The sequence below is a fragment of the Mytilus galloprovincialis genome, chromosome 7 (assembly GCF_965363235.1).
Source record: "Mytilus galloprovincialis chromosome 7, xbMytGall1.hap1.1, whole genome shotgun sequence".
NCBI classification, from domain to species: Eukaryota; Metazoa; Mollusca; class Bivalvia; order Mytilida; family Mytilidae; genus Mytilus; species Mytilus galloprovincialis.
Genome location: NC_134844.1, coordinates 78,577,477 through 78,604,260, shown reverse-complemented (window position 1 = coordinate 78,604,260; position 26,784 = coordinate 78,577,477). Strand labels below are relative to the sequence as shown.

Genomic DNA, 26,784 nt, shown 5'->3' with positions numbered 1-26,784 from the left:
TTGGTCATGGCCGTGTCAAACTTATTATGGCCATTTTATACAGAGCTTTTGGACAAATTGAATTTGAAGCACAGCCTTACCCCTAAAAAGAAAAGTGTGGTTGTACCTGTAGAAAACTATTTCTAAAGTAAAAAGATAGTACAATACATTAATTAGGCTGTTAGTTTTCTCCTTTGAATTGTTTTACATTCTCATTTTAAGGCCATTATAGCTGACTATTGGGCATGAGCTTTGCTCATTGTTGAAAGTAATACAGTGCCCTATAGTTATATGAATTATACACACTAGGCTTGACATGTTTGGTCAATGTCTTATAATGAGTAGGGGTCATGGTATGGAATGATATAGAACACAAATTTGTTTTGTACAGTGAAACCTATAATGAGTAGGGGTCATGATATGGAATGATATAGAACACAAATTTGTTTTGTACACTGAAACCTAGCTAAACCAAATCCTGCATAAACCGAAAACCTGTATAAACCAAACATGTTCCTAAGCACTGTCATATCAAATCGTGTGTGTTGTGAACCTGATAAAACCAAACATTGGTCAAAACGGAACATTGGTCAAAAATGAACAGAATCTTAAGTCCCAAAGATGTTCAGATTTAACAGGTTTCACTGTAATATATAATGAATGTTGTTTGAATATGAACACTCAAGTCTGGTTAAGTTACTATGTTTAATTTTACATTAACATGGCTGATATTTTGTTTTAGTGTGGAGTATATGAATCATCTCTATCAGACCATATATGGCTACATTTTGACCAATCAGGTGAACTTTTAGGAGTATCCATGGTTACAGAACCTTCTGAATGTCGTAATATAGAGGTCGATAGTTCAGATCTGATGCATTGGAATACAACAGTAGATATAACTCAAACAGTTCAAGGACCACAGTAAGTGATGTACAATATCTGAGGGTCTAGATGGGGGTTCTTCTATTCTATAATTTTTAAAGCTATTTTTATACGACCGCAAAAATTGAAAATATTTTGGTCGTATATTGGTTTCACGTCGTTGTCATCGTCCAAAGACATTTGGTTTTCACGCTCTAACTTTAGTAAAATTAAATAGAAATCTATGAAATTTAAACACAAGGTTTATGACCATAAAAGGAAGGTTGGGATTGATTTTGGGTGTTTTGGTCCCAACAGTTTAGGAATTAGGGGCCAAAAAGGGCCCAAATAAGCATTTTTCTTAGTGTTTGCACAATAACTTTAGTATAAGTAAACAGATATCTATGAAATTTTAAGATAAAGTCTATGACTACAAAAGGAAGGTTGGGATTGATTTTGGTAGTTTTAGACTCAAACAAATGTTATGAAACTTATGCACACAAAACACAGATCAAGTTTGAATTCTGGTGGTGTCACTTAAGTTGTTCAAGAGTTTTACAAATGGAAAAATTCAGCAATTTTTTTATTTCCGTTCTCTTACTCAAGTTTACCTCAACCAAAAGTTATGAAACTTATACACAATACTTATTACTACAAAACTCAGATCAATAACATAGTTGGGTAGCGTCACTTTTACAGTTATTTAGTTATGTCCCTTTAAAAATTTATATGATATGCAAGCATGTGCATCATCTGTGTCCTGTGGACACATTCACCATTTTTATACGACCGCAAAAATTTTAATTTTTTGGTCGTATATTGCTATCACGTTGGCGTCGTCGTCGTCGTCTGCGTTGTCGTCGTCGTCGTCGTCGTCCGAATACTTTTAGTTTTTGCACTCTAACTTTAGTAAAAGTGAATAGAAATCAATGAAATTTTAACACAAGATTTATAACCACAAAAGGAAGGTTGGGATTGATTTTGGGAGTTTTGGTTCCAACAGTTTAGGAATTAAGGGCCAAAAAAGGGCCCAAATAAGCATTATTCTTGGTTTTCGCACAATAACTTTAGTATAAGTAAATAGAAATCAATGAAATTTAAACACAAGGTTTATGACCACAAAAGGAAGGTTGGGATTGATTTTTGGAGTTGAGGTCACAACAGTTTATGAATTAGGGGCCAAAAACTGAAAAAGGGGCCCAAATAAGCATTATTTTTGGTTTTTGCACCATAACTTTAGTATAAGTAAATAGAAATCTATGAGATTTGAACACAAGGTTTATGACCATAAAAGGAAGGTTGGGTTTGATTTTGGGAGTTTTGGTCCCAACAGTTTAGTAACAAGGGGCCCAAAGGGTCCAAAATTGAACTTTGTGTGATTTCATCAAAAATTGAATAATTGGGGTTCTTTGATATGCCGAATCAAACTATGTATGTAGATTCTTAATTTTTGGTCCCGTTTTCAAATTGGTCTACATTAAGGTCCAAAGGGTCCAAAATTAATCTTAGTTTGATTTTAACAAAAATCGAATCCTTGGGGTTCTTTGATATGCTGAATTTAAAAATGTACTTAGATTTTTAATTATTGGCTTAGTTTTCAAGTTGGTCCAAATGGGGGTCCAAAATTAAACTTTGTTTGATTTCATCAAAAATTGAATAAATGGGTTCTTTGATATGCCAAATCTAACTGTGTATGTAGATTCTTAATTTTTGGTCCAGTTTTCAAATTGGTCTACATTAAGGTCTAAAGGGTCCAAAATTAAACTAAGTTTGATTTTAACAAAAATTAATTCTTGGGCTTATTTGATATGCTTTATCTAAACATGTACTTTGATTTTTGATAATGGGCCCAGTTTTCAAGTTGGTCCAAATCAGGATTCCATATCAAGTATTGTGCAATAGCAAGAAATTTTCAATTGCACAGTATTGCACAATAGCAAGAAATATCTAATTGCACAATATTGTGCAATAGCAATTAATTTTCAATTGGAGTTATCTTTCTTTGTATAGAAAAGTAGTTGATAATATGTGTTGGAAATTTGCCAGACATGACTATGATGTCATTTTCTATTTTTATTTGCCAATAACTTCACTGGAAATTTGCCAATATAAAATGTTGCTGATGAAGCTTTTTTTCCTTATCTTATCTAAAATGTTTTTAGATAATGTATGTTGGACATTTGCCAGACATGACTATGATGTCATTTTCTATTTTTATTTGCCAATAACTTTATGTAAATAACTTCATTGGAAATTTGACAATATCAAATGTTGCTGATGAAGTTTTTTTTATTGTTTTATACAATATAAACAATGTATATATATTCACTTTTACTACCAACCAATTTTTACCATTCAGTGATAACAAGCACTTTATTTTACATTTTAATATTTTATGATGTATTTAAAAGAGTAGTTATTGTTGCATACTCCATTAGAAATTTGAATTGATATCAGTTTTGGAAAAAGGGAAACGGGGATGTGAAAAAAAATGGGGGGGGGGTTAAATTTTTCTAATTTCAGATTTCATAAATAAAAAGAAAATTTCTTAAAACATTTTTTTGAGAGGATTAATATTCAACAGCATAGTGAATTGCTCAAAGGCAAAAAAATTTTTTTAAGTTCATTAGACCACATTCATTCTGTGTCAACTATTTAATTTTAGATTTAAATAAGTTTGAAGAAGAAATCTTTAATTGATTTGTAAAATCTTGACATTTGTTTTGTGTAAAAAACCCATGTAATGTCAAAAATTTGATCACAATCCAAATTCAGAGCTGTATCACGCTTGAATGTTTTGTCCATACTTGCCCCAACTGTTCAGGGTTCGACCTCTGCGGTCGTATAAAGCTGCGCCCTGCGGAGCATCTGGTTTTTATCTGCTTTTTTATTTTTTTCATTTTTTGTTTCATCATTTTGTAGTATTGGCCCATTATTCTTAATTCTGTAAACCCCATCCAGACACTCTTTTCTTCCATTTTTATACGACCGCAAAAAATGATTTTTTTTCGTATCACATTGTCCTCATCGTCGTCAGCGTCGTCCGAAGACGGATTGTGTCCGGATAATAACTTTTGAATAAGTAACAAGAAATCAATGAAATTTAAACACAATGTTTATAACCACAAATTGGGATTGATTTTGGGGGTTATGGTCCCAAAGAATTAGGAATTAGAGGCCCAAAGGGGCCAAAAACAGCATTTATCTAGTTTCAGAACAAAAAGTTGTGTATTAGTATTTCAAATCTTCTGAAATTGTACCACAATGTTTAATACCATAAGTAGAAGGTTGGGATTTATTTTAAGGGGTTATTGGGAAAACAGTCTAGGAATTAAGGGCCAAAAAGGGGTCAAAAACAAGCATTTTTCTAGTTTCAAGACAATTACTTGTGTGTAACTGTATGGATCTCTCTGACATTGTACAACAAGTTTCCATATAACACAGGAAAGGCTGGGATTCAGCTTAGGGTTAATTTTTTCGAATATGCAGGAATAAGGGGACAAAAAAGGGCCAAAAAGAAGCATTTTTCTAGTTTACAGACAATAACTTCTGTTTAAGTGTATGGATCTCTATAATATTTTACAAGAAGGTTTAATACCACTAAAGGTTCCATTCTCAATTTTATTAATACCACTAAAGGTATGTTGGGATTGATTTTGGGGGTTATGGTTCCTATAGTTTGATAAGGAATTAGGGGCCAAAAAGGGGGCCCAAAATAATCATTTTTGTAGTTTTCAAACAATAACTTATGCTTAAGTGCATGAATCTCTCTGAATTTAAATCACAGGTTTTCATACCATGAAGGGATGATTAGTATTGACTTTGGGGGGTTATGGCTCAAAATGTTTCTGACTTAGGTGCATAAAGGGGAAAAACTTGTAATTTCTGGTCAATGGACAATTTTGACAATTTAAAAGCAGTGTAAGGGAGGTAATTCTAAAACATGTAAGATACAATGTTGGGTATGTTCAGATTTACCTCCCCTACACTACTTGTATATTATGTATAAAGAAATGTCAAGTTTTGGAGTAATTGCTAAAAAAAGGGGGGTGGTAATTGTTTTCAATTTTCTTCCAATTTCTTAATTCCAAATTTTTGAAAAGTTAAAAGAAGAAATCTTTAATTGCACAATATTGCGCAATAGATTTGTAAGATCTTGACATTTGTTTTGTGTCAGAAACTCATATTATGTCAAAAATTTGATTGCAATCCAAATCTAGAGCTGTATCAAGCTTGAATGTTGTGTCCATACTTGCCCCAACTGTTCAAGGTTCGACTTCTTTGGTCGTATAAAGCTGCGCCCTGCGTAGCACCTGGTTGAGATTCTCAAACTTATCTCCCTTTGCATGGGTTTACGTGAGCTGATTTTCTTGAAAGGTGACTAAAGTATTATTTTGATTGAAAAAGTGTAAATGTTTTGATTTTAATTCAAGGGAAGCAAATATGGTATGACCTTTTTTCGACTGTGCAGGTATATGAGGATTACTGTAAATAAATGCACATTAATTTTTTCTTTTGAAAGTTGGTCGTACGTACAGCCTTTTCATTTATAATTTGTCTTTTTCATTAGTTTCTTGTTTGATCCATATTATATTTTCCACCTTTAAAGAATTATGATGTCAAAATTATCTTTGAGTAAAAGCATGACAAAAGTGTACATGGCCTTTGCATATACGTCATCAAATTTCATCAAGACAGGCGAACTGGAATGAACCTTGAAAAAATTTGATATATAAATAAATAAAACTGGAAATCTTGCCATTTACTAGTTTATTGATATTTGTAACCCTGCTCATGCTAATGACTCAGTCATTTCTGTCTGACTTCTTGAATGATTACTGTGACGACCATTAATGAACATATTCCCAATACATTTCAAGCAGTCCTTTAATGAATAATTTAAAACACTTAGGACATTGTTCATTAGTTACATTGATAAAACTGAAAACAAAACAATCATCTTATTTATGGAATATGAGATCTGATAAAATGTCTATTTATTGAAGGTCATCAACTTTTTCCAGCACTATAGTGGTAGCCTTAGGCTTCAGGATGTTCACTACTCCGTTTCAAAATACATGTAACAAGGTTTTCAAATGACTGTTCTTAAATTATAATATATATGAATAACAAAATAAGGGAACAAAAAAGCAGAAAAAAATGTAAGCCATTGAAAATATGACAGGAAATATTTCTCTCTAGATTTTTCAATATTTTAAATATTGTGGTATTTTTCAATATTATTGGCATCTTTTTTCTTTCAAAAACAATGAGGGGGATAGGACCTTTATCGGGACTCCGGGATCAGGTGTTTTTGAGCTTGGGATTTCAGGATTCAGGAATTCTTTTTTTCAAATTTCGGGATCCGGGATTTAACTTTATTTAAATTCGGGACTTCAGGATTTCGTGTTTTTAAGCCCGGGATTTCGGGATCAGGACCCCTCCTACCCCCCCTCAACAATGAAAAATAACAAGGATGCAGATTTTCAGATGTGGCTTTCTAATTATATAAATTACATGTAAGAAAATAATGGAAAAAGTAGGGCTAAGTGTGCAAATGTTTAATGGCACTACATGTATTAAACCAGAGGATTCCTGAATATCTGACAAAAAATTTGAAATAAGAGGAGCAAACATCCTTAAATTACATTAAAATGTCAAACAAAATCATAATACTTAGAAAACTATAAATATCAGGCAAGAATAGATTATAAGATCAATGAACCGTAATCCAATCAAGCAAACTGTAGATTTATTATTATTTATTTACAACAGACCTGATACTCAAACTTACATTGAGAAGTTGAAGAAAGAAGAAAGTGAGAAAAAGAAAGGACAACAGTCAGATAACAGATCCTTCTTTGCAAAATATGTAAGTAGATTTAAATTACTTTGAATCTGTTCTAGCTGATACTATTCAGTGGATTCATATGCCATTGTATTCCACATGTGAAGATCTGTTTACCCTTCCAGAGCACCTAACACAACCTCCAGTTTTTGGTTGATTTGAGTTGCTCATCCTGTGAACTATTGTATTTATTGTTTTTTTTTAGAAATGGCGTTGTCAGTTTCTTTTCTAATTATGAGTTTGAATGTCTCTCTGGTATTTTTCACTCCTCTTCTATAACCATAGCAAACATGTTCTGTGTTTTTTCCCCAATAGAACACCACCTTGAATGATGTATACCTTAAAAAAACCCAAAGTAAGCGACCCTTACATTATTTCACCTCATTAAAATACAACAACTCTTTGAGGGGTCATGAGGAGGCAAGGCTAAATTTCTGTCCTATCCAATATACCCTCATGTTCTTTGTGGCAGTCAAAATTCCTGTGACCTTCATCTCAGATGGCCTCTTTTACAGGCAAAGACCTACCTATGGTATTTATTCTTAATCTGTTCTTATCCTCAACATGCATGAAATATTTGTCACTGGATGTAATAAAACAACTCACAATCAATGAACGAATCTATTGTCAAATGATATAAAAAAAACATCTTATATTAATTAGTACTATTTTGATAATTTATCATGTTCGAAATTTCCAGTAAAATATCTTTCTAATTTTAATTGACAAAGAAAATAATCAGTGAATAATTTTAAATGTTGAAGAAATCTGCTGGGGATTGTGTTTTATATGAACATAGAATGTCAGGGAATTATCACTGGTACTTGTTCAGATTTCAAAGTGAGTGAATATTTAGTTCATGTATGCCTCTGTTGTGAGGAACAGAGGCTTTTTAAGTTATCCTAACAGTCCTACTGTCTTTCAATCTGTCCTTTCTGTCTTTCAGTCCATCCCATTTTCATTGGCAAGCTTTAGTTGAGGCATTCATGTCTTCTGACACCTTCTTCCTTTGTTTGTTTATAAATTCTTATTCAATTACATTAAAATAAGCTAATAGTAAAGAAGTAACATTTTGATTTATAAAATGGACATCCCTTTTTATGCCCCACCTACAATAGTAGAGGGGAGCATTATGTTTTCTGGTCTGTGCGTCTCTTTGTTGTTTGTCTGTCATTCTCTCCCGCTTTAGGTTCAAGATTTTGGTCAAGGTTGTTTTTGATGAAGTTGAAGTCCAATTAACTTGCAATAAAATTAACGGTACCAATTTTCTTGCACCAGATGCGCATTTCGACAATACATGTCTCTTCAGTGATGCTCGTGGCCAAAATATTTGAAATCCAAAGCTTATAAGCTTATATGCAACTTAGTACACATGTTCCCTATGATATGGTCTTTCTAATTTTAATGCCAAATTAGAGTTGTTACCCCAATTTCACAGTCCACTGAACATAAAATATGATTGTGCGAGTGGAGCATCCACATTCTTGTGATAATATGCATTAAGATGAAAGACACAGATTGTATAGACAGGATCGTACAGCTAATAAATGGGAAATGTAAGCTTTTCTTTCAGCTTTCATTATAGTGTGTTTTTTACATTAAGAAAGATACAAATATCAAAGGTATAACAATTTTAGCACAATGACCAAGTTTGAAGATAATTGATTGTGTTCTATGAAGAGCAGAAAGAATGATAAGATTGTGCCATTCATCTGGTTGGTTGGACCTCTGAAATTGGATTGAAAATTATCTGAAATAATAAAGAATTTACAATTAGTTTTAACTCTTTGATCTTGCAATGTAATCCTCCTTTTTCTTGCTAATTGAAGAATAAACGTGTATGCTATAATTGCATTAATTTTATTTTGCAAAATAACAGAAATACAGTAGATGATATTTATAAGATAAATAATATCCATAAATGCAGTAGCGATTTAAGACTCATTATAAGTGATTAGCGCTGTCTTAAGAGGATAAAAGATATAATCTTTCCTATTGTCATTTCCTTTAAATGGAGAACTCATGACAATTACAGAATTGTACAGATTAGCAACCTCATCATATTGTCATTGGCAATATATTTGCAATAAAGCTTAGTCAGCATCTATTAGGACATTTTTGTAGATATGAAATAAAAGAAGATTTGAGGTGAATGTCATTCTAAAGCCTAGTCATATATTATTATCATCTGTTAAAGCATTTTTATGCCCCACTTACGATAGTAGAGGGGCATTATGTTTTCTGGTCTGTCTGTCTGTTCGTCTGTCCGTCCGTTCGTCTGTCCGTCTGTTTGTCCCACTTCAGGTTAAAGTTTTTGGTCAAGGTAGTTTTTGATGAAGCTGAAGTCCAATCAACTTGAAACTTAGTACACATGTTCGTTATGATATGATCTTTCTTATTTTAAAACAAAATTAGACTTTTGACACCATTTTCATGGTCCACTGAACATAGAAATTAAAAGTATGAGTTTCAGGTTAAAGTTTTTGGTCAAGGTAGTTTTTGATGAAGTTAAAGTCCAATCAACTTGAAACTTAGTACACATGTTTCTTATGATATGATCTTTCATATTTTTAAACCAAATTAGACTTTTGACCCCATTTTCATGGTCCACTGAACATAGAAATTAAAAGTGTGAGTTTCAGGTTAAAGTTTTTGGTCAAGGTAGTTTTTGATGAAGCTGAAGTCCAATCAACTTGAAGCTTAGTACACATGTTCCTTATGATATGATCTTTCTTATTATTAAACAAAATTAGACTTTTGACACCATTTTCATGGTCCACTGAACATAGAAATTAAAAGTGTGAGTTTCAGGTTAAAGTTTTTGGTCAAGGTAGTTTTTGATGAAGCTGAACTCCAATCAACTTGAAACTTAGTACACATGTTCCTTATGATATGATCTTTCTTATTTTTAAACAAAATTAGACTTTTGACCCCATTTTCATGGTCCACTGAACATAGAAATTAAAAGTGTGAGTTTCAGGTTAAAGTTTTAGGTCAATGTAGTTTTTGATGAAGTTAAAGTCCAATCAACTTGAAACTTAGTACACATGTTCCTTATTAGTTAATCTTTTTACTTTTATGGCCAAATTAGATTTTTTACCCAATTTCACGATCCATTGAACATGGAAAATGATAATGCGAGTGGGGCATCCGTGTACTTAGGACACATTCTTGTTGAGTTATGAAATGAAAAGTATATCAGAGGAAACTTCATGTTGTTATTGACAATATTGTTGATAGAAAACTTAGTTAGAATCTGCTAAAGTAAATACGAAATAAAGGGAGATGTTAGTGAAATATCAATAGAAATGTATTTCTCGTTTCTTGTTTTATATAGATTAGATGTAAGTGATGACAGTAAGCTGTTTTTTATTAAGGATCTATTTCTTGATTATCTTATAAGAATTGAAAATTCTGAACAAATGCTGAAATGTATTATAATTATATATACCACCCTGGCATGCAATGGCTATATTAACTAACTAATAAGGAAATTAATAAAAGATGATATAAAAAGTCATTACATGTATCTGCTGTTGTCTGATCTATGGTCGGGTTGTTGTCTCTTTGGCACATTCCCCATTTCCATACTCAATTTTACTAATAGTTATACTAAAAACGTATTTTAATGGGCTTATGAACATAAATCAATACATCAGTTGTTTCTCTGAAAATAGAAGTTCAAATGGATCCCTTAGGCATTGCTTTATATGTTGTAGATCTAAATTTAGTTTTATAAAACCAAAAAGATTTAGTGTCCCGCTGGAGACAATAGTATACATACAGATTCAACCTTTGCAAATCATTTTTCCTCTAACACCATTTAAGCTTGTGATACATTTTTAGATTTATTTATTTTTAACTACATTTGAATCCCTAGGAAATATATTCATTCTGGTGGAAAATAGGTCATTATAGAATTCTAACTACCTGACCATATGTGAGCAAGACATATTAAACTAATTTAAACTGATAAGACAAAAAGTTTGAAACAAAAAAATAACCACATGTAGTTAACTATAAACTGAGGATCATGAACCCTACCAAAAATTGTGGGCAATTTCAGGTGCTCAAGAAAAGTAAGCAGATTTAGTGTTCCTGTTGTGTTCAAACCAGATGCTAAGAATCATTTTACTACTGACCTTAAACTATTGTTAGTTGATGCATCATTTATGTAAGAACAAAAAGGACTCATTGACCTGACATTATATATAATGATTTGAAGAATAACAAAACACATAAAGGATAGAGATAAACTGTAATTTATTAAGGATCTATTTCTTTATTATCTTATAATTATTTATATGTCTGAGATGAATTATTATTATTTATACCACCCTGGCATGCAATGGCTATATTAACAAACTAATAAGGAAATTGATTAAATAGGATATGAAAGGTAATCATCTCAACAGTATTACTAAACACATTTTTGATAGGATTTAAAAAAAAAACCCACAATACAGTTTTTATTTTTTATAACTAAGTTCAAACGGGTCCATGAGGCATTGTATTGTTGTATATTAAAAATTCAATAAAGATTCATTGTCACTCTTGAAACAATATTATTACAATGTAATACATAATTAATTTTTCAAAATCATTTTACCATCAAACACTACCTAATCCTATCTAAATATATCTACAGACTTATGGATATACCAGTTGATGGAAAATTATTCAATATAGATTAGAATACAAACTACCAGACCATATACAAGTTAGAAAGTTTACAATTCTTTTTTGTAAATTTAAATATAATATTGAGATGGAGTATGATTGCTTATAAAAAAAATCTATTCACAAGAGTTCAATTGAAGTAGTAGTAAGGAATTATAGACCACTGTTCAACATAGCATAAGATAGACTAAAATAGACCTCTAACAAAATAGGTGATAGCTTATTACAATTGCTATGTTTTTTTTTTGTAAATTACTTTGTCTTCGAAATGATAAACATATTTCTTTAAGCAGACAGAAGGCACCATTTTCAGTTCACATGTTTAATTTATTTCAACCATTGTTTTCTTTTGCAACACTCCCAACAATAGACCTATTAGCTAAATAGGCAAACAGGCTGTTAATAAACCAATTTTCAATATTTAGAAACAAAATCTCTTAAGGGTGATGTTCATGTTGAAATCTTAGAAGATAATTACAACTAAAGAATATTTTTTCGATATTTAAATGTCAAAAACGCCCAGTTCTTAAACATTTTCAAGGAAGTCTTTGTTTAGAGATATATATCCTTGACACAGAACCACCCAGTTTCTAATAAAATATGAAACATTTTACATTGATTAGATTGATCTAGTGTACAGTTATACCAATTATACAACACAAACCTGTTATTTAAATTAATTGCTCTATTAACAATGCATTATTAAGATTGGTTACTCAATATGTTAAAAGTAATTATTCCCTAAGGCCAAATGAAAAAAAAAAAGATATGGGTTTCCTATTTCCCTACCCTCCCTATTTTTAAAGGTAAAGAATAATAAATAAGCCTACCCTAAAGTTTTTTTGCAATTTTTCAGTAAGTGCTGTTTATAAAGTCAGAATGTTCCACCCATAGACTCAATATAAAAAAATCGCTACCTACTTACTCTATTTTTTTCAAAGATGTAAACACACCAATTAATGTGTTTGGCCTAAAAAAACAAACTACTTTAAAATCTATATGCACATGCTCTATCAGCATGACCAGTATTTCTGTTATTATTTTATTGTCACCTCCATCAGCACTTACTGAATTTTGCTTCCTCAGTACTCATCATCTACATACCATGTTTGGCCTTTTAAACTTTTTTATTGGAGTGTTACTGATGAGTCTTTTTTTTTTAGACAAAACACATGTCTGACATACAAAGTTCTTTTAGCCCTCAAATAAGAATGAAGACCATTTTCAGTAGAATAGCATTAAGTTAACATGGTTAACATGTTGTAGAATTGGATTATAATGGAAGAATCAGACATGGGAAATTATACTTTTGTTGGGGATATGAGTAGTTTTTCATTCTATATGAGTGCAGAAACTGCATACAAACATCATCAAATTTGAATACAGATCCGTTAGTAAAAGTTGACATGAGACATCTATATATATACAACTTTTATTATTTAAAAGTCTTGTAGTTTCTCATTTATTCTGGTATGCCAGCTGACATGCTTTGCGTTACAAAATAATAAGATTTTATCCAATGATTGTACTTAATTACTACCAATGTTATCTCATATAATCTCATTGTATCTTGTATTATCTGATGATGAAGTCTGATAATGGAAATCCAAATATATGAGAAATTATGCGCACCAAATACAACGCAATTATTATGATAGATAATATAAGAAAAAACCTAACTGGTTAATGCAAAAAGAAATAGACAGTTTTAATATACATGATATAATCATGATTTTAAATCTTACAGCTCACTATAATGGCCAATATTATTATCTTTGCAATGAGATAGACTGTTGCCTAATCCTGAGTATTCAATTTATTTTTGAGAAGACCTGTCATCGCTGATGTAGATGATATAGAACTATTTTTGTACTTTAAATCTGTTTTGTCTGAAACTGAATGACCAGCCCAGTGATTTAATATTGTAATTATAATTGATGACATAGAAGCTGGAGAAGATGTTCCTAGTGTATTAATAGGACATTGGTCTGGCTGGGAAAAGAGAAAGTTAACTTGATCATAAGTTAAAATGAATCTGATGTCAGCATCTATCAAAATAATATTGTTTAAGTTCAGGGAGCTGATTATATAGAGGTTCCTCTGCAACATAAGGTAAATTAGAATAAAAAGGAATCTAATCTGATATTATTAAGTCAGGTATATTTATCAAATATGAACATATATTAGTAGGACGTCCATTTACACTGAACTAGTACACAATTTTATTTAGGGGCCAGCTGAAATCAACCTCCTGGTGTGGAATTTAATACCTGCGTTGGAGACCCATTGGTGGTCTTCATTTATTGTCTGCTCTTTGGTAGGGTTGTTGTCTCTTTGACAATTTCCATTCTCAATTTTATGATAAGTTATTTCTTATTGAAGAATTAGCATCGATTGTGATTTTTCTGTCCCAGATACGACTCTATATATATTGCCATTGAATACAAAATTGTATCACTTTCAACCTGTAGCTCTTAAATATATATAGTTAAACATGGTTTATGTTTGTTATATTTTTACTTGAATTATTGCACTATGAGTTAGGCTGTTGGTTTTATTCTCCTTTATAACACATTCCTTTTAATCTTCTACCTATCTTCTACACTATCTTTTTAAGCAGAAACATGTATATACCAGTTCACATGCACCCTACAAAGTATGGTCAACCCGTATAGTTGAAATTTTACTTAATTTATTTTGAGTTATGGCATTAACTTATAATTAATAAAAAAACCATTGGCATAATCCTCATTGTTCACAATAAGTTGTGGCTTATGTTTAAGTTTAATTCGATCTATGAGTTTAAATGTCCCTCTGGTATCCCTTGCCCCTCGTTTAATTCAATACTTATAAGTGTGACTATACCACCTTTTTTGAACAAAATTATTACCAAACAGTTAATTTGCTGATAAAATTCTATAATCAGACATTGACTTATCATTGACATTTTAAGAAGAGTCAATATCCTTCATGCAGAACAAGTTTTAGAAACTTTAACTCATTTGATATATAAAAAATGCATGGCACGTAAATCCTAAAAATTTCAATTCTTTGTTGGAAATTGATAAAATAAATATTGCTGTCATCAAATCTTAAAATGGGAAATTTAATCAGCTAGAAATTATCACTGATATTACATACCATTTGCTGTTATATGATGCATTTCATGTAGTACTACATAAAAAATCTTTAATTTTCTAATAGGATTTAAGAGATTCAATGTATTGAATCTATTATAAGTACTGATGCACAGATAGTTTTGAGGCATATTGTTCTTTTGTGCACTTTACATTTTAAAAATAGACTATTTTGTCCGTATCTTTGCAGGCATCTTATTTTTATTTGAACAAAAATGTCTAATACTCATGTTTTTGTATTGAATATTATTTCACCATTAGATTTTGCAGGCAATTTGGCATTATATAAAAATTCAACATCATATTTTAGCTTTGGAATTTGGCTTATCATCCCAACCTCATTGGAATTATTACCTTCATTAGAAAGCAAAACAGAAAAGACTTATCATTGATGATACTACTTTCAGGATATTAATTCACTACTGTCTGAAAATATGCCAGTTTGGTCAAGTGTTATAGATGCTATTCTAATGTTGAGTTACAATTCTAAAAGTATATACTAGCTAGTATTCTTTTAAATTTGAGCATGCTTCAACAAGCTGAAATACAACCCCCATGCAGAAATAATAAGTTTTTTTTTTAATTCAAATTCTATAGGGTCCACTATCTTTTTGTTAGTTTCGTGTTACATATTTGTTAGTTTTCAATGTTGTGTTATGTGTTTTGTTGATTGTCATTTGATTGGTTTTTTTTATATTTAACGTGATATTACCTGTTTGTTTTTATGCCCCATTTATGGGCATTATGTTTTCTGGTCTGTGCGTCCGTTCGTCCGTCCGTTCGTTCGTCCGTTCGTCCGTCTGTCCCGCTTCAGGTTAAAGTTTTTGGTCAAGGTTGTTTTTGATGAAGTTGAAGTCCAATCAACTTGAAACTTAGTATACATGTGCCCTATGATATGATCTTTCTAATTTAAATGCCAAATTAGAGTTTTGACCCCAATTTTACGGTTCACTGATAGAAAATGATAGTGCAAATTTCAGGTTAAAGTTTTTGGCTTCAGGTTAAAGTTTTTGGTCAAGGTAGTTTTTGATGAAGTTGAAGTCCAATCAACTTGAAACTTAGTATACATGTGCCCTATGATATGATCTTTCTAATTTAAATGCCAAATTAGAGTTTTGACCCCAATTTTACGGTTCACTGAACATAGAAAATGATAGTGCAAATTTCAGGTTAAAGTTTTTGGCTTCAGGTTAAAGTTTTTGGTCAAGGTAGTTTTTGATGAAGTTGAAGTCCAATCAACTTGAAACTTAGTATACATGTGCCCTATGATATGATCTTTCTAATTTAAATGCCAAATTAGAGTTTTGACCCCAATTTTACGGTTCACTGAACATAGAAAATGATAGTGCAAATTTCAGGTTAAAGTTTTTGGCTTCAGGTTAAAGTTTTTGGTCAAGGTAGTTTTTGATGAAGTTGAAGTCCAATCAACTTGAAACTTAGTATACATGTGCCCTATGATATGATCTTTCTAATTTAAATGCCAAATTAGAGTTTTGACCCCAATTTTACGGTTCACTGAACATAGAAAATGACAGTGCAAATTTCAGGTTAAAGTTTTTGGTCAAGGTAGTTTTTGATAAAGTAGAAGTCCAATCAACTTGAAACTTAGTATACATGTTCCCTTTGATAAGATCATTCTAATTTTAATGCCAAATTAGAGAATTTATTCCAATTTCACAGTCCTTTAAACATAGAAAATGATAGTGTGAGTGGGGCATCCGTGTACTGTGGACACATTCTTGTTTACTTCTGAAGTTTGAATTTCCTTCTGGTAGTTATTGCCTCTATTAGTACTTAAAATATTTCTAAGTAGAGCAAACATAACATGATTAGACGAGGGTTGATTCCATTTTGTCTCATTGTTAGAGTCCTTCCTTTGGTCTTTTTTTTTCCTTTTTTTGTCCTCTCTTTTTTAATAACTGATGAAATTGGGAAAAAAACCTGTGAGTCTTTGACTTATCATTAACAGTTTTAAAATAATTAGTTGATATCTTTTATAGCAATGTTTGGAAACTGTACTAACTTTAACTCATTCAATATAAAAAAAAAAATGTATGGCAGGTTAATCCTAAAAATATCTATTCTTTATTGAAATTGATATGATAAATATTGCTGTCATCAAATCATAAAATGGAAAATTTAATCAGCCAGAAATTATCACTGATGTTGCATAACATTTTCTGATATATATTGCATTACACGTAGTACTACATAAAAAGTCTTTGATTTTACAATGTGATTGGTGATCCAACTTATTGATTCTGTTATAATTACTGATGCACAGCTTGTTTTTTTTTTGTGCACTTTACAATTCAAAAATAGACTATCCCTGTCTGTATCTTTGCAGGCATCTGATTTTTATTTGATCAAAAATGTCAGAGGACTAATACTTTTTCTTGTATATCATTTCATCGTTAGAGTTTGCAGTCAATTTGGTATTATATAAATTTCAACAGCATGTTTTAACTTCGGAATTTGGCTTATCATCTCAACCCCATTTCAATTATTACCTTCATTAGAAAGCAAAACAAAAAAAAGACTTATCATTGATGATACTACTTTCATGATATTAATTTACTACAATCTGAAAATATGCCAGTTTTTTCAAATGTAATAGATGCTTTTCTGATGTTGAGTAACAATTCAAAAGTATGAATATTATTTAATACAATTTATACTAGTAGATTTTTACAGAGCATAATTAATATGACTAGGCGCACCTGAGATCACCCCTAGTTTTTGGTGGGGTTCGTGTTGTTTATTCTTTAGTTTTGTATGTTGTGTCATGTGTACTATTGTTTTTCTGATTGTTTTTTTTTCATTTTTAGCCATGGCGTTGTCAGTTTATTTTTGATTTTTTAGTTTGACTGTCCCTCTGGTATCTTTCGTCCCTATTTTAGAGAAACCAATAATTTACATTTTTATGCCCCATTTATGGGCATTATGTTTTCTGGTCTGTGCGTCCGTTCGTCCGTCCGTTCGTTCGTCCGTTCGTCCGTCTGTCCCGCTTCAGGTTAAAGTTTTTGGTCGAGGTAGTTTTTGATGAAGTTGAAGTCTAATCAACTTGAAACTTAGTACATATGTTCTGTATGATATGATCTTTCTAATTTTAATTCCAAATTAGAGATTTAACCCCAATTTTACGGTTCACTGAACATAGAAAATGATAGTGCAAATTTCAGGTTAAACTTTTTGGCTTCAGGTTAAAGTTTTTGGTCAAGGTAGTTTTTGATGAAGTTGAAGTCCAATCAACTTGAAACTTAGTATACATGTGCCCTATGATATGATCTTTCTAATTTAAATGCCAAATTAGAGTTTTGACCCCAATTTTACGGTTCACTGAACATAGAAAATGATAGTGCAAATTTCAGGTTAAAGTTTTTGGTCAAGGTAGTTTTTGATGAAGTTGAAGTCCAATCAACTTGAAACTTAGTATACATGTGCCCTATGATATGATCTTTCTAATTTAAATGCCAAATTAGAGTTTTGACCCCAATTTTATGGTTCACTGAACATAGAAAATGATAGTGCAAATTTCAGGTTAAAGTTTTTGGCTTCAGGTTAAAGTTTTTGGTCAAGGTAGTTTTTGATGAAGTTGAAGTCCAATCAACTTGAAACTTAGTATACATGTGCCCTATGATATGATCTTTCTAATTGAAATGCCAAATTAGAGTTTTGACCCCAATTTTACAGTTCACTGAACATAGAAAATGATAGTGCAAATTTCAGGTTAAAGTTTTTGGTCAAGGTAGTTTTTGATAAAGTAGAAGTCCAATCAACTTGAAACTTAGTATACATGTTCCCTTTGATAAGATCATTCTAATTTTAATGCCAAATTAGAGAATTTATTCCAATTTCACAGTCCTTTAAACATAGAAAATGATAGTGCGAGTGGGGCATCCGTGTACTGTGGACACATTCTTGTTAAAGACTTTTGTAATAACAGATAATCTTAAATATGTCCATGCAGTGTGAATACTAAGTTTTTCGTGTTGCATTCTCAGTCTTGTTCAAGAAAACCGGTAGAGCTGAAAACAAAAGCCAAAAAAATAACAGAAAAAACTTTACTGCTCAGACATGTCAGATGCACATGTCGGTTTTAAATGTCTCTTCGATGACGACCTGTATAGGCCAAATGTTTGAAAATCCAAAACTTATTGAACAAAAATAAACAATGACAAAGAAGTTCTAAACCAAAAAGGACCCATACTATAGCTAACCCTGAACAAAGATCCAGAGCTTTGCATTAGTGAGATAAATATTATAAACTTATCCATTACAACATTTGTACAATAACATGTTTTATCATATCATCTTTTACTACAAACTGTTTGTTTTCAAAGACCAAAGTCGAAACAAGAGTAAATTAATTCCATTTTACCGTATTGATATAGTACACATATGTCTAAATCATATTAATTTCTTTAAAAAGTATGATTGGTTATTCATCTTTATTCTTTATTTGTTTAACTATGAAAGTAACTATATAAATGATCATATTTTGACGTAACACATGGTATTGGTGATGAATTTGTTTGACATTTTATGAAAACTGAAAATGAAAGGGAACAAGTAATGTTGTTTGTTGTGGCTTTTAATCAGAAACAGAATATTATTTATCAAATTTGAAATGAAATACTGTTAACTTTAAGTAGTTTCTGACAAATTTTGACGTCAATTTTCTTAACGTCAATTTTCTTAACGTATGATGTTCTCTGTTTGAAGTGTTATTTACTACTGAAAGTAAACAATTGAACATATAAAGGAGACACTTGGTGTAATGAAAATCATACTGAAAACTAACAAAAAATTTTGATTTACAAAAATACAATTCGCCAAGGTAATACATACAATTCGCCAAGGTAATACATAGTAATATGCTTTTTGGAATTGATAGAGTTTTAAAAAAAGATGTAGCGATCTTTAATAACCATTTTAAACATGGGATAGAAATAGAACAGACTATACCTCGAGAGAAGACAAGCATAAGTGCACAAAACACTGTACAAACTGAGATTCATTGAGTAATACCCATAAAGGGTGTGGAGAGAGTAAGCTGTTCCTGGACCATGAGAAGGACCTGATATGTTGCTCAATGCAAGTTATTATTATGTGAAAAGCTACATGTAGGATAAATAGGACAATGATGTAGGGGTTGTGGCTCAAAACAAGTTGTATCACTCTGCATTTCCTAACAACATAAACACCAGTTTTAATCAAGAATACTATCAATGTCATCAATATTGTAGTTGACAAAGTTGTCTACTTAGACATTTACAATATTCTTCCCACGGTCCATTTTGAAGTGTGAAAAAGGTTAGAAGTATGTTTGCATAGCCACCATATCAAATTTCTATCAGGTTCTATTACAATAAGAAAATGCTGCGCAATGTCCGGACAGAGATGACATTGCAGACAGTTAATTACTATACTCAATTCAAAGTGATCGTTGTTTCTAATGACTGTCAACACATCTCCTCCTTTATGTGTTTAATCCATATTTAATAACATGATTATGTGTATGACGTACCAGGAGCCTTGTATCCTTGATGAGTGCTTCCATCCATTGTGTTGATGGCACTGCTGATAGATTTGTTTTTTGTCCCCTAGGGTACCAGTAGCCCAGTTGTTTTGCTTATAACTGTTTTAATAGGAGCGTGTCTTGTGTAGAACAATCATACGCTTAGTCTAACTTAATTATAAACCTTGAATTATGATCAATTTGTTTTATTTACTTTCCCGAAAATTGATAAATGTATAAATTGCCTATTTGATAGGTACCCACCAACTATTTTCGTCCAGAGAATTAGAAATCAAGATCTTAACATGCTGAAATCAAAACTAAAATCAAATACATATGTGTTAATAAAGCATGTCTGAAAACTAAAACCTTGGCCAGGACAATTGCCAGTTAGCGTGACAGGTTTTTTCATTAATATGCTGACTGTTTTATATTACTGCAATATGTTCAAACGGAATTGATTGAAATAAACAACACTAAGAAATGAATTGTTTTTTCAAACCAGAAAGACAAAGTGACAGTAAAATGTCAAACTTCAATGTATAACACTCTGTTTGCAATGTTAAAAACATAGTAATTACAAAACAAACCATGCCAAGATGATTGGACTTTCATAAACCGTGGTCGCTATGGTGATTTTTATAACATACTTTAGTAGTGTAAACTAATGATTGACTTAATTTGATTTAAAACCAAAGATTAACATGACATTGTTTTGATTGACAAAAATATAAAGACATGATGAGTTGTAATATTAATAAACACTAGTCGAAGATTAGTTGTCTTTGCCAAGTTAATCCTGTTATTGTTACTTTTAACGTTATCCCCTCTTTGCCTTCCTGCATGTCCATATGTTATATTCTTCCGGGTTTTTAGAAATATGAAAAAGTTTCTCTGTTCCGACTCAAAAGTTCAAATTAAATATGAGTTCCCTATGAAACTCAGATGTGTTGTACACAATTGCAAATACATCTTGTGCTTTTAAAAAAAATTGCTTAAAGTGCAAACGTTTATAACTATACCTCAATCGTAGGTTTTATTTCCGATCGATTTCATCTGATATGTTTTGTATTGTCCTCTTGCACCTCTGTGCTAACCTAGTGTATGTTGAACTTTCATTCAATACTAAGTAAAGGAAATGTTACACATACTTCAGCACTGAATAATTTTCTAAAAATTTCCGTTTTGAAATCTTGAAATTATAAAGATACCAAGGTTTAAACCCCCTCAGGCAAATTTGTTTCATATAACTCTGTATCTGTTTTAGTTCTTATATATCCTTGTCTTTTAAATTTTCTCCTGATGAAGTTTAATTTAGAAAAGCGCTTCGGATGAATGATATTCATTATGTGTTATTTTCATTTTTTACGAATGTTAAAATGAAAGTCCGTGAAATAGGCTAGACAAAACCTGTGATCTACAAATCAACAAATGTGGACATTCATTGTTGAAGGCCGTACTGTGGCCTATAAGTGTTAACGTCTATGTCAGTTAATCTCTGGTGGATCGTACCATTCTTTGGTATTAAAACCCGTAACTTGCCTAATTGTTTTGTTCTATAATCAAGAAAAACAGGAACGCATTGTTTTTGTTGCAGAAAGCTCGACATAGGGATAGTGATCCGGCGGCGGCGGCGGCGGCGGCGGCGGTGTTAGCTAACTTCTTAAAAGCTTTATATTTTAGAAGGTGGAAGACCTGGATGCTTCATACTTTGTATATAGATGCCTCATGTTACGAAGTTTCCGTCAGTCACATGTCCAATGTCCTTGACCTCATTTTAATGGTTCAGTGACCACTTGAAAAAAAGTTCAAATTTTTTGTAATGTTGAATTCTCTCTTATTATAAGTAATAGGATAACTATATTTTATATGTGCGTACCTTGCAAGGTCCTCATGTCTGTCAGACAGTTTTCACTTGACCTCGACCTCATTTCATGGATCAGTGAACAAGGTTAAGTTTTGGTGGTCAAGTCCATATCTCAGATACTATAAGCAATAGGGCTAGTATATTCGGTGTATGGAAGGACTGTAAGGTGTACATGTCCAACTGGCAGGTGTCATCTGACCTTGACCTCATTTTCATGGTTCAATGGTTATAGTTAAATTTTTGTGTTTTGGTCTGTTTTTCTCATACTATATGCAATAGGTCTACTATATTTGTTGTATGGAATGATTGTAAGGTGTACATGTCTAGCGGGCAGATGTCATGTGACCTTGACCTCATTTTCATGGTTCAGTGGTCAATGTTAAGTTTTTGAGTTTTGGTCTTTTTATCTAATACTATATGCTATAGGTCAACTATATTTGGTGTATGGAAATATTTTATGATCTTTATTTCAGTCGCGCTGGTTTTATTTGACCGTGACCTCATTTTCACGGTTCATTGCACTGTGTTAAGTTTTTGTGTTTTGGTCTATTTTTCTTAAACTATAAGTAATAGGTCAACTATATATGTTGTATAGAAGCATTGCTAGCTGTACATGTCTGCCTGGCATGCTTCATCTGACCTTGACCTCATTTTCAAGGTTCATTGGTCTTTGTTTAGTTATCTTGGTTAATGTTAAGTTTATGTGACAGTTGTTATAAAGCTTAACTTTATACTTAGGACTATCAACATAATATCAATGATTAGTATAGAAGGCGAGACATTTCAGCGTGTGCTCTCTTGTCTTTAAAATATAAAGAAATAATCTTATATCAGATAATGACAGTAACATATCATAGTTAAAATTTAATTTCCTTTCATGTGGTTTATTTCAGTGTGTATGCATTGTTTAAGTGTCGTTTTTACAGACTCAAATCACGTCAACTTGATTGCACTTCACATATTTGATCATAAGGGTTATTTTAATCAGTCTGTTTGTTATAATGAACATGTAGGATTGACTAACTAAGAACAGATAATCCAATGAACAGAGAAAGTTAAAACATAACATTGGTATTTCTAATGATTGAACGTAAGTTACCCTATGCCTTATTGTCATCAAAGTAATGCTAATGTGATGTTTTGTTATCAAAATGTATAAAGTTTAAGGGTAGGATACACATTCTTTACATTTCTCTGCAAGTTAAAAGATACTGTTGACTATGATAACGGATGATGATTTTGCATGACATCTGTTTTATTAAATGAAAGAAAAAGGATGACCCATCCTTTTATACAACCACTGATATATTAAATCGATATTAGATAATAGTAAAGTGCGATTTTCTGTAAATGTCATTATTTGATTGAATTATTATGTCATTTTAATGGCTCTGAAAATGAATTATAGAAATCTATTTTGAAATGTTTTGATGTTTTAGCCTCCAGATGGCTGGAACCCTATAGTAGAGATGTTTTTTCGCAGTCGAATGATGCTTCGTATTTTTAGACTTGTACCAGCGTGGTGTGCAGTCTTATATTTTTAGACAAGCTTATAGAAAGGAATTTACTATTAATGTAAAACGAAAACAATTTTTTTGTTCTCCGGTATTGGTTTTAAAACGTAAAATGAAATTCTGACTCACAGAACTGTTATTTCATATGTATGTATATGTATGCATATCTAATTTATCTTATATTTCATGAAAATCATTCTAAAGAGGAGTATTCATTTGATTCGACAGGATATCAACAAGTGTAGGCATATCACTTCTCCAGGTTTAGGGTTTATTTGTTTTCTCATTATTAGATATGACATATCTTAAACTGGACGTCCTTGATATATACGAAGTATATATTTCTGTTGAAAATCAGTATCAAGTCCCTTTCCTTCATTCCATGATTACTTTTTTTGCTTATAACTGTCATAATTCTTATTTCCCATGAAAAGTGCATTCCTGTGCAAGGTTTTAGTATAGTGGCAAGCTCTCAATATATAGCCGTGAATAATTTTAAAAAGCGGTTTAAATAGAAGGAGAACAAATAACCATATGAGAATCTTGGATGTAAAACCCAACATAGTTATGTCTATATTAAATTGTTTGACAAAACCATAGAGCACATGTTTTGAAATATAATTTAATAGTTACATGTGCACATACTTAACACAAATATTATTCTCACGTGCAGTTCATGGGTACACATTAAATACATCAAACAAGTCCATTGTATGTTCTTAGTACTATCATTTACAAAAGGGTAATTTTGCTATATGTTGTTGATTGATCCCATTGTACAGAAATCATGCATTTGCTGTTTGTAGGTGTGTCCGCAACATATACATGCATTCCCAAACGACATAAAACGCAATCAATTATATTGGTTTCAATACAACCCGATTGTTTTTATGCCCCACCTACGATAGTAGAGGGGCATTATGTTTTCTGGTCTGTGCGTCCGTTCGTTCGTCCGTCCGTCCGTCCGTCCGTCCGTCTGTCCCGCTTCAGGTTAAAGTTTTTGGTCAAGGTAGTTTTTGATGAAGTTGAAGTCCAATCAACTTGAAACTTAGTATACATGTGCCCTATGATATGATCTTTCTAATTTAAATGCCAAATTAGAGTTTTGACCCCAATTTTACGGTTCACTGAACATAGAAAATGATAGTGCAAATTTCAGGTTAAAGTTTTTGGCTTCAGGTTAAAGTTTTTGGTCAAGGTAGTTTTTGATGAAGTTGAAGTCCAATCAACTTGAAACTTAGTATACATGTTCCCTTTGATAAGATCATTCTAATTTTAATGCCAAATTAGAGAATTTATTCCAATTTCACAGTCCTTTAAACATAGAAAATGATAGTGCGAGTGGGGCATCCGTGTACTGTGGACACATTCTTGTTATTTATGTAACGTGGCTGTTGTTTTTAAAAGTCATATTTTTCAAGGTATCTAACTTTTTAGAAGTATTTTTGTGATAACTTTTAGAAGAAAAACTTAGAAGTAATAGCTATTTCTTAAAGTTGTTTTGAAAATGGTCTTCATTTATCTTTATCTAATGATTACAAATATTGTGGATGGCATTTTGATGTAGAATTTGGCTTTGATAGGAGATATGAAAATACAACAAAACAAGAAACGTTATGTCTTTTTACTGCGGAAACTATTCCAGACTTGATTCTAAAAGACCTTGGGGAACGTTAGATACTGCGATTTAACATGTAATCAAGCATCCCCATCGGATTGACTTGTTAAATCGATTTGTCATTAATCTGAACAATCAGTCCTGTTTAATACGTCATTATCTCAAAAAGGATATATTTGTTAGTGTAAGACTGATTTTATACGAATATAATTGATGCTTGTCTTTTTCTGCAAATTTAATGTTTATTACATGTAAGAATTATATGGAATACAAAGGTTTATCTAACTAGCAAACAGATGACCATTACCATAACCATGATAACCAAAAGTAAAATAACAAAAATACCGAACTCCGAGAAAAAATCAAAATTGAAGTCCATGAAAATGAAAAAATCAAAAGCTCAAACACATCAAATGGATACCAACTGCCATTTCCTGACTTTTTTCTTATGTAGAAAATGGTGGATTAAATCTGGTTTTAAAGCTAGCTAAACCTCTCACTCACTTGTATGATCATGATGACAGTCACATATCGCATCGATGTGTGAACAAAACAAACAGACATAATAGGTAGAAATGACAAGAATAGGGTACATCAGTCAACATTGTTTTATAATTATGTTGACTGTATAAAACAAACAAGTATGTCAACAAAGAAAAACAAAACGACATACAGTCAAAGTACAAGTAAACAAAGTTTATTGTAGCCGTAAAAGCACTTCTAGCGTTCTGGATAATAATCCTTGTATCTTTGATAACTATTCGTGTAATATTTTAATACTACAATAGATAGCTATCGCTGCATCTTTCTGTGCTGATGATTTTTACAAATGTTTATACAATAATTCTTAAAGGTCAAAATTTAAGCCTTTGAGGTTTTCTTTTTTTTATGACGCTTTGATGTATCTATTTTTATCTTCCTAAAACGGTAGTAGTAGGAAAATGATACTGTTGTTTATTGCAAAGCAATGGGATGTACAAAGTTGTTTTCGTTTATATCAACGTCAATTAAATGTTTTGCTGGAATAATTGGCTATTGAATCGCAATTTATTTACAATGAATGCTTCATTCTGCATCATATTGATGCAATTGATTCGTTTCAAGTAGGGTTAAACCTATATCGTTTATCGTGGAGCTGAATGTTGAAAACATTGCCTGTGTCATCAAATCTTGTTATTGTTAATCTATAACATGTTTTCTAAGATTATCAAATACCAAAAAAAAAAAGGAATGGTTAATTAATGTCGCCCCTCGACAGAATCGAATGATTGTTTTGATGAGTAAAAATTAAAGTAATATTCAAATCCGAAAGATATGCAACTCATACCCTTTTTATGTTTTTCTCGTGGAACTTTGGTGTTTCACCATGAGCAAGTTGTCACGACAGCATAAGTACGTTAATGCTATTTTTTCTGTCTTTAAATTTGATATGAAAAAGAAATGAGCAACTGCTTTACCAAAAAAAAAAAAAAAAAAAAAAAAGATACTTTGCTTCGAAACAAATTTTTCAAATGTCTTTATGTGTTGGAACTAATTTTTTGGGTAAAGCTCATGTTTTCATGTATGAAATATTAATAGCCAACATGAAATATGTAAATTTTGACAGTCTTTATTAAATTATTTACAACGAGTCGTTACTTAACACAAACAATAAAGGGCTTGGTGTATGGTATAGGCATTTTTTTCAATTGGTGAACACATTTGATGTCTTGAAGATGTATTTTCTAGTTTTGTTTTCATAGACGGTTTTTACATT

The 26,784-nt window shown here is 31.5% G+C and overlaps 1 protein-coding gene across 1 annotated transcript in view; it reads left to right on the top strand.

Annotated features, from left to right (window-relative positions):
- The window catches only part of LOC143083727 (ER membrane protein complex subunit 10-like), a 65,643-nt gene that overhangs the window by 10,804 nt on the left and 28,055 nt on the right, over nucleotides 1–26,784 (top strand). Inside the window, exons 5-6 of the mRNA XM_076260013.1 lie at nucleotides 722–903; nucleotides 6,619–6,715. Of these exons, the coding sequence (XP_076116128.1) occupies nucleotides 722–903; nucleotides 6,619–6,715 (279 nt within the window). The remainder of the gene's footprint in view (nucleotides 1–721; nucleotides 904–6,618; nucleotides 6,716–26,784) is intronic.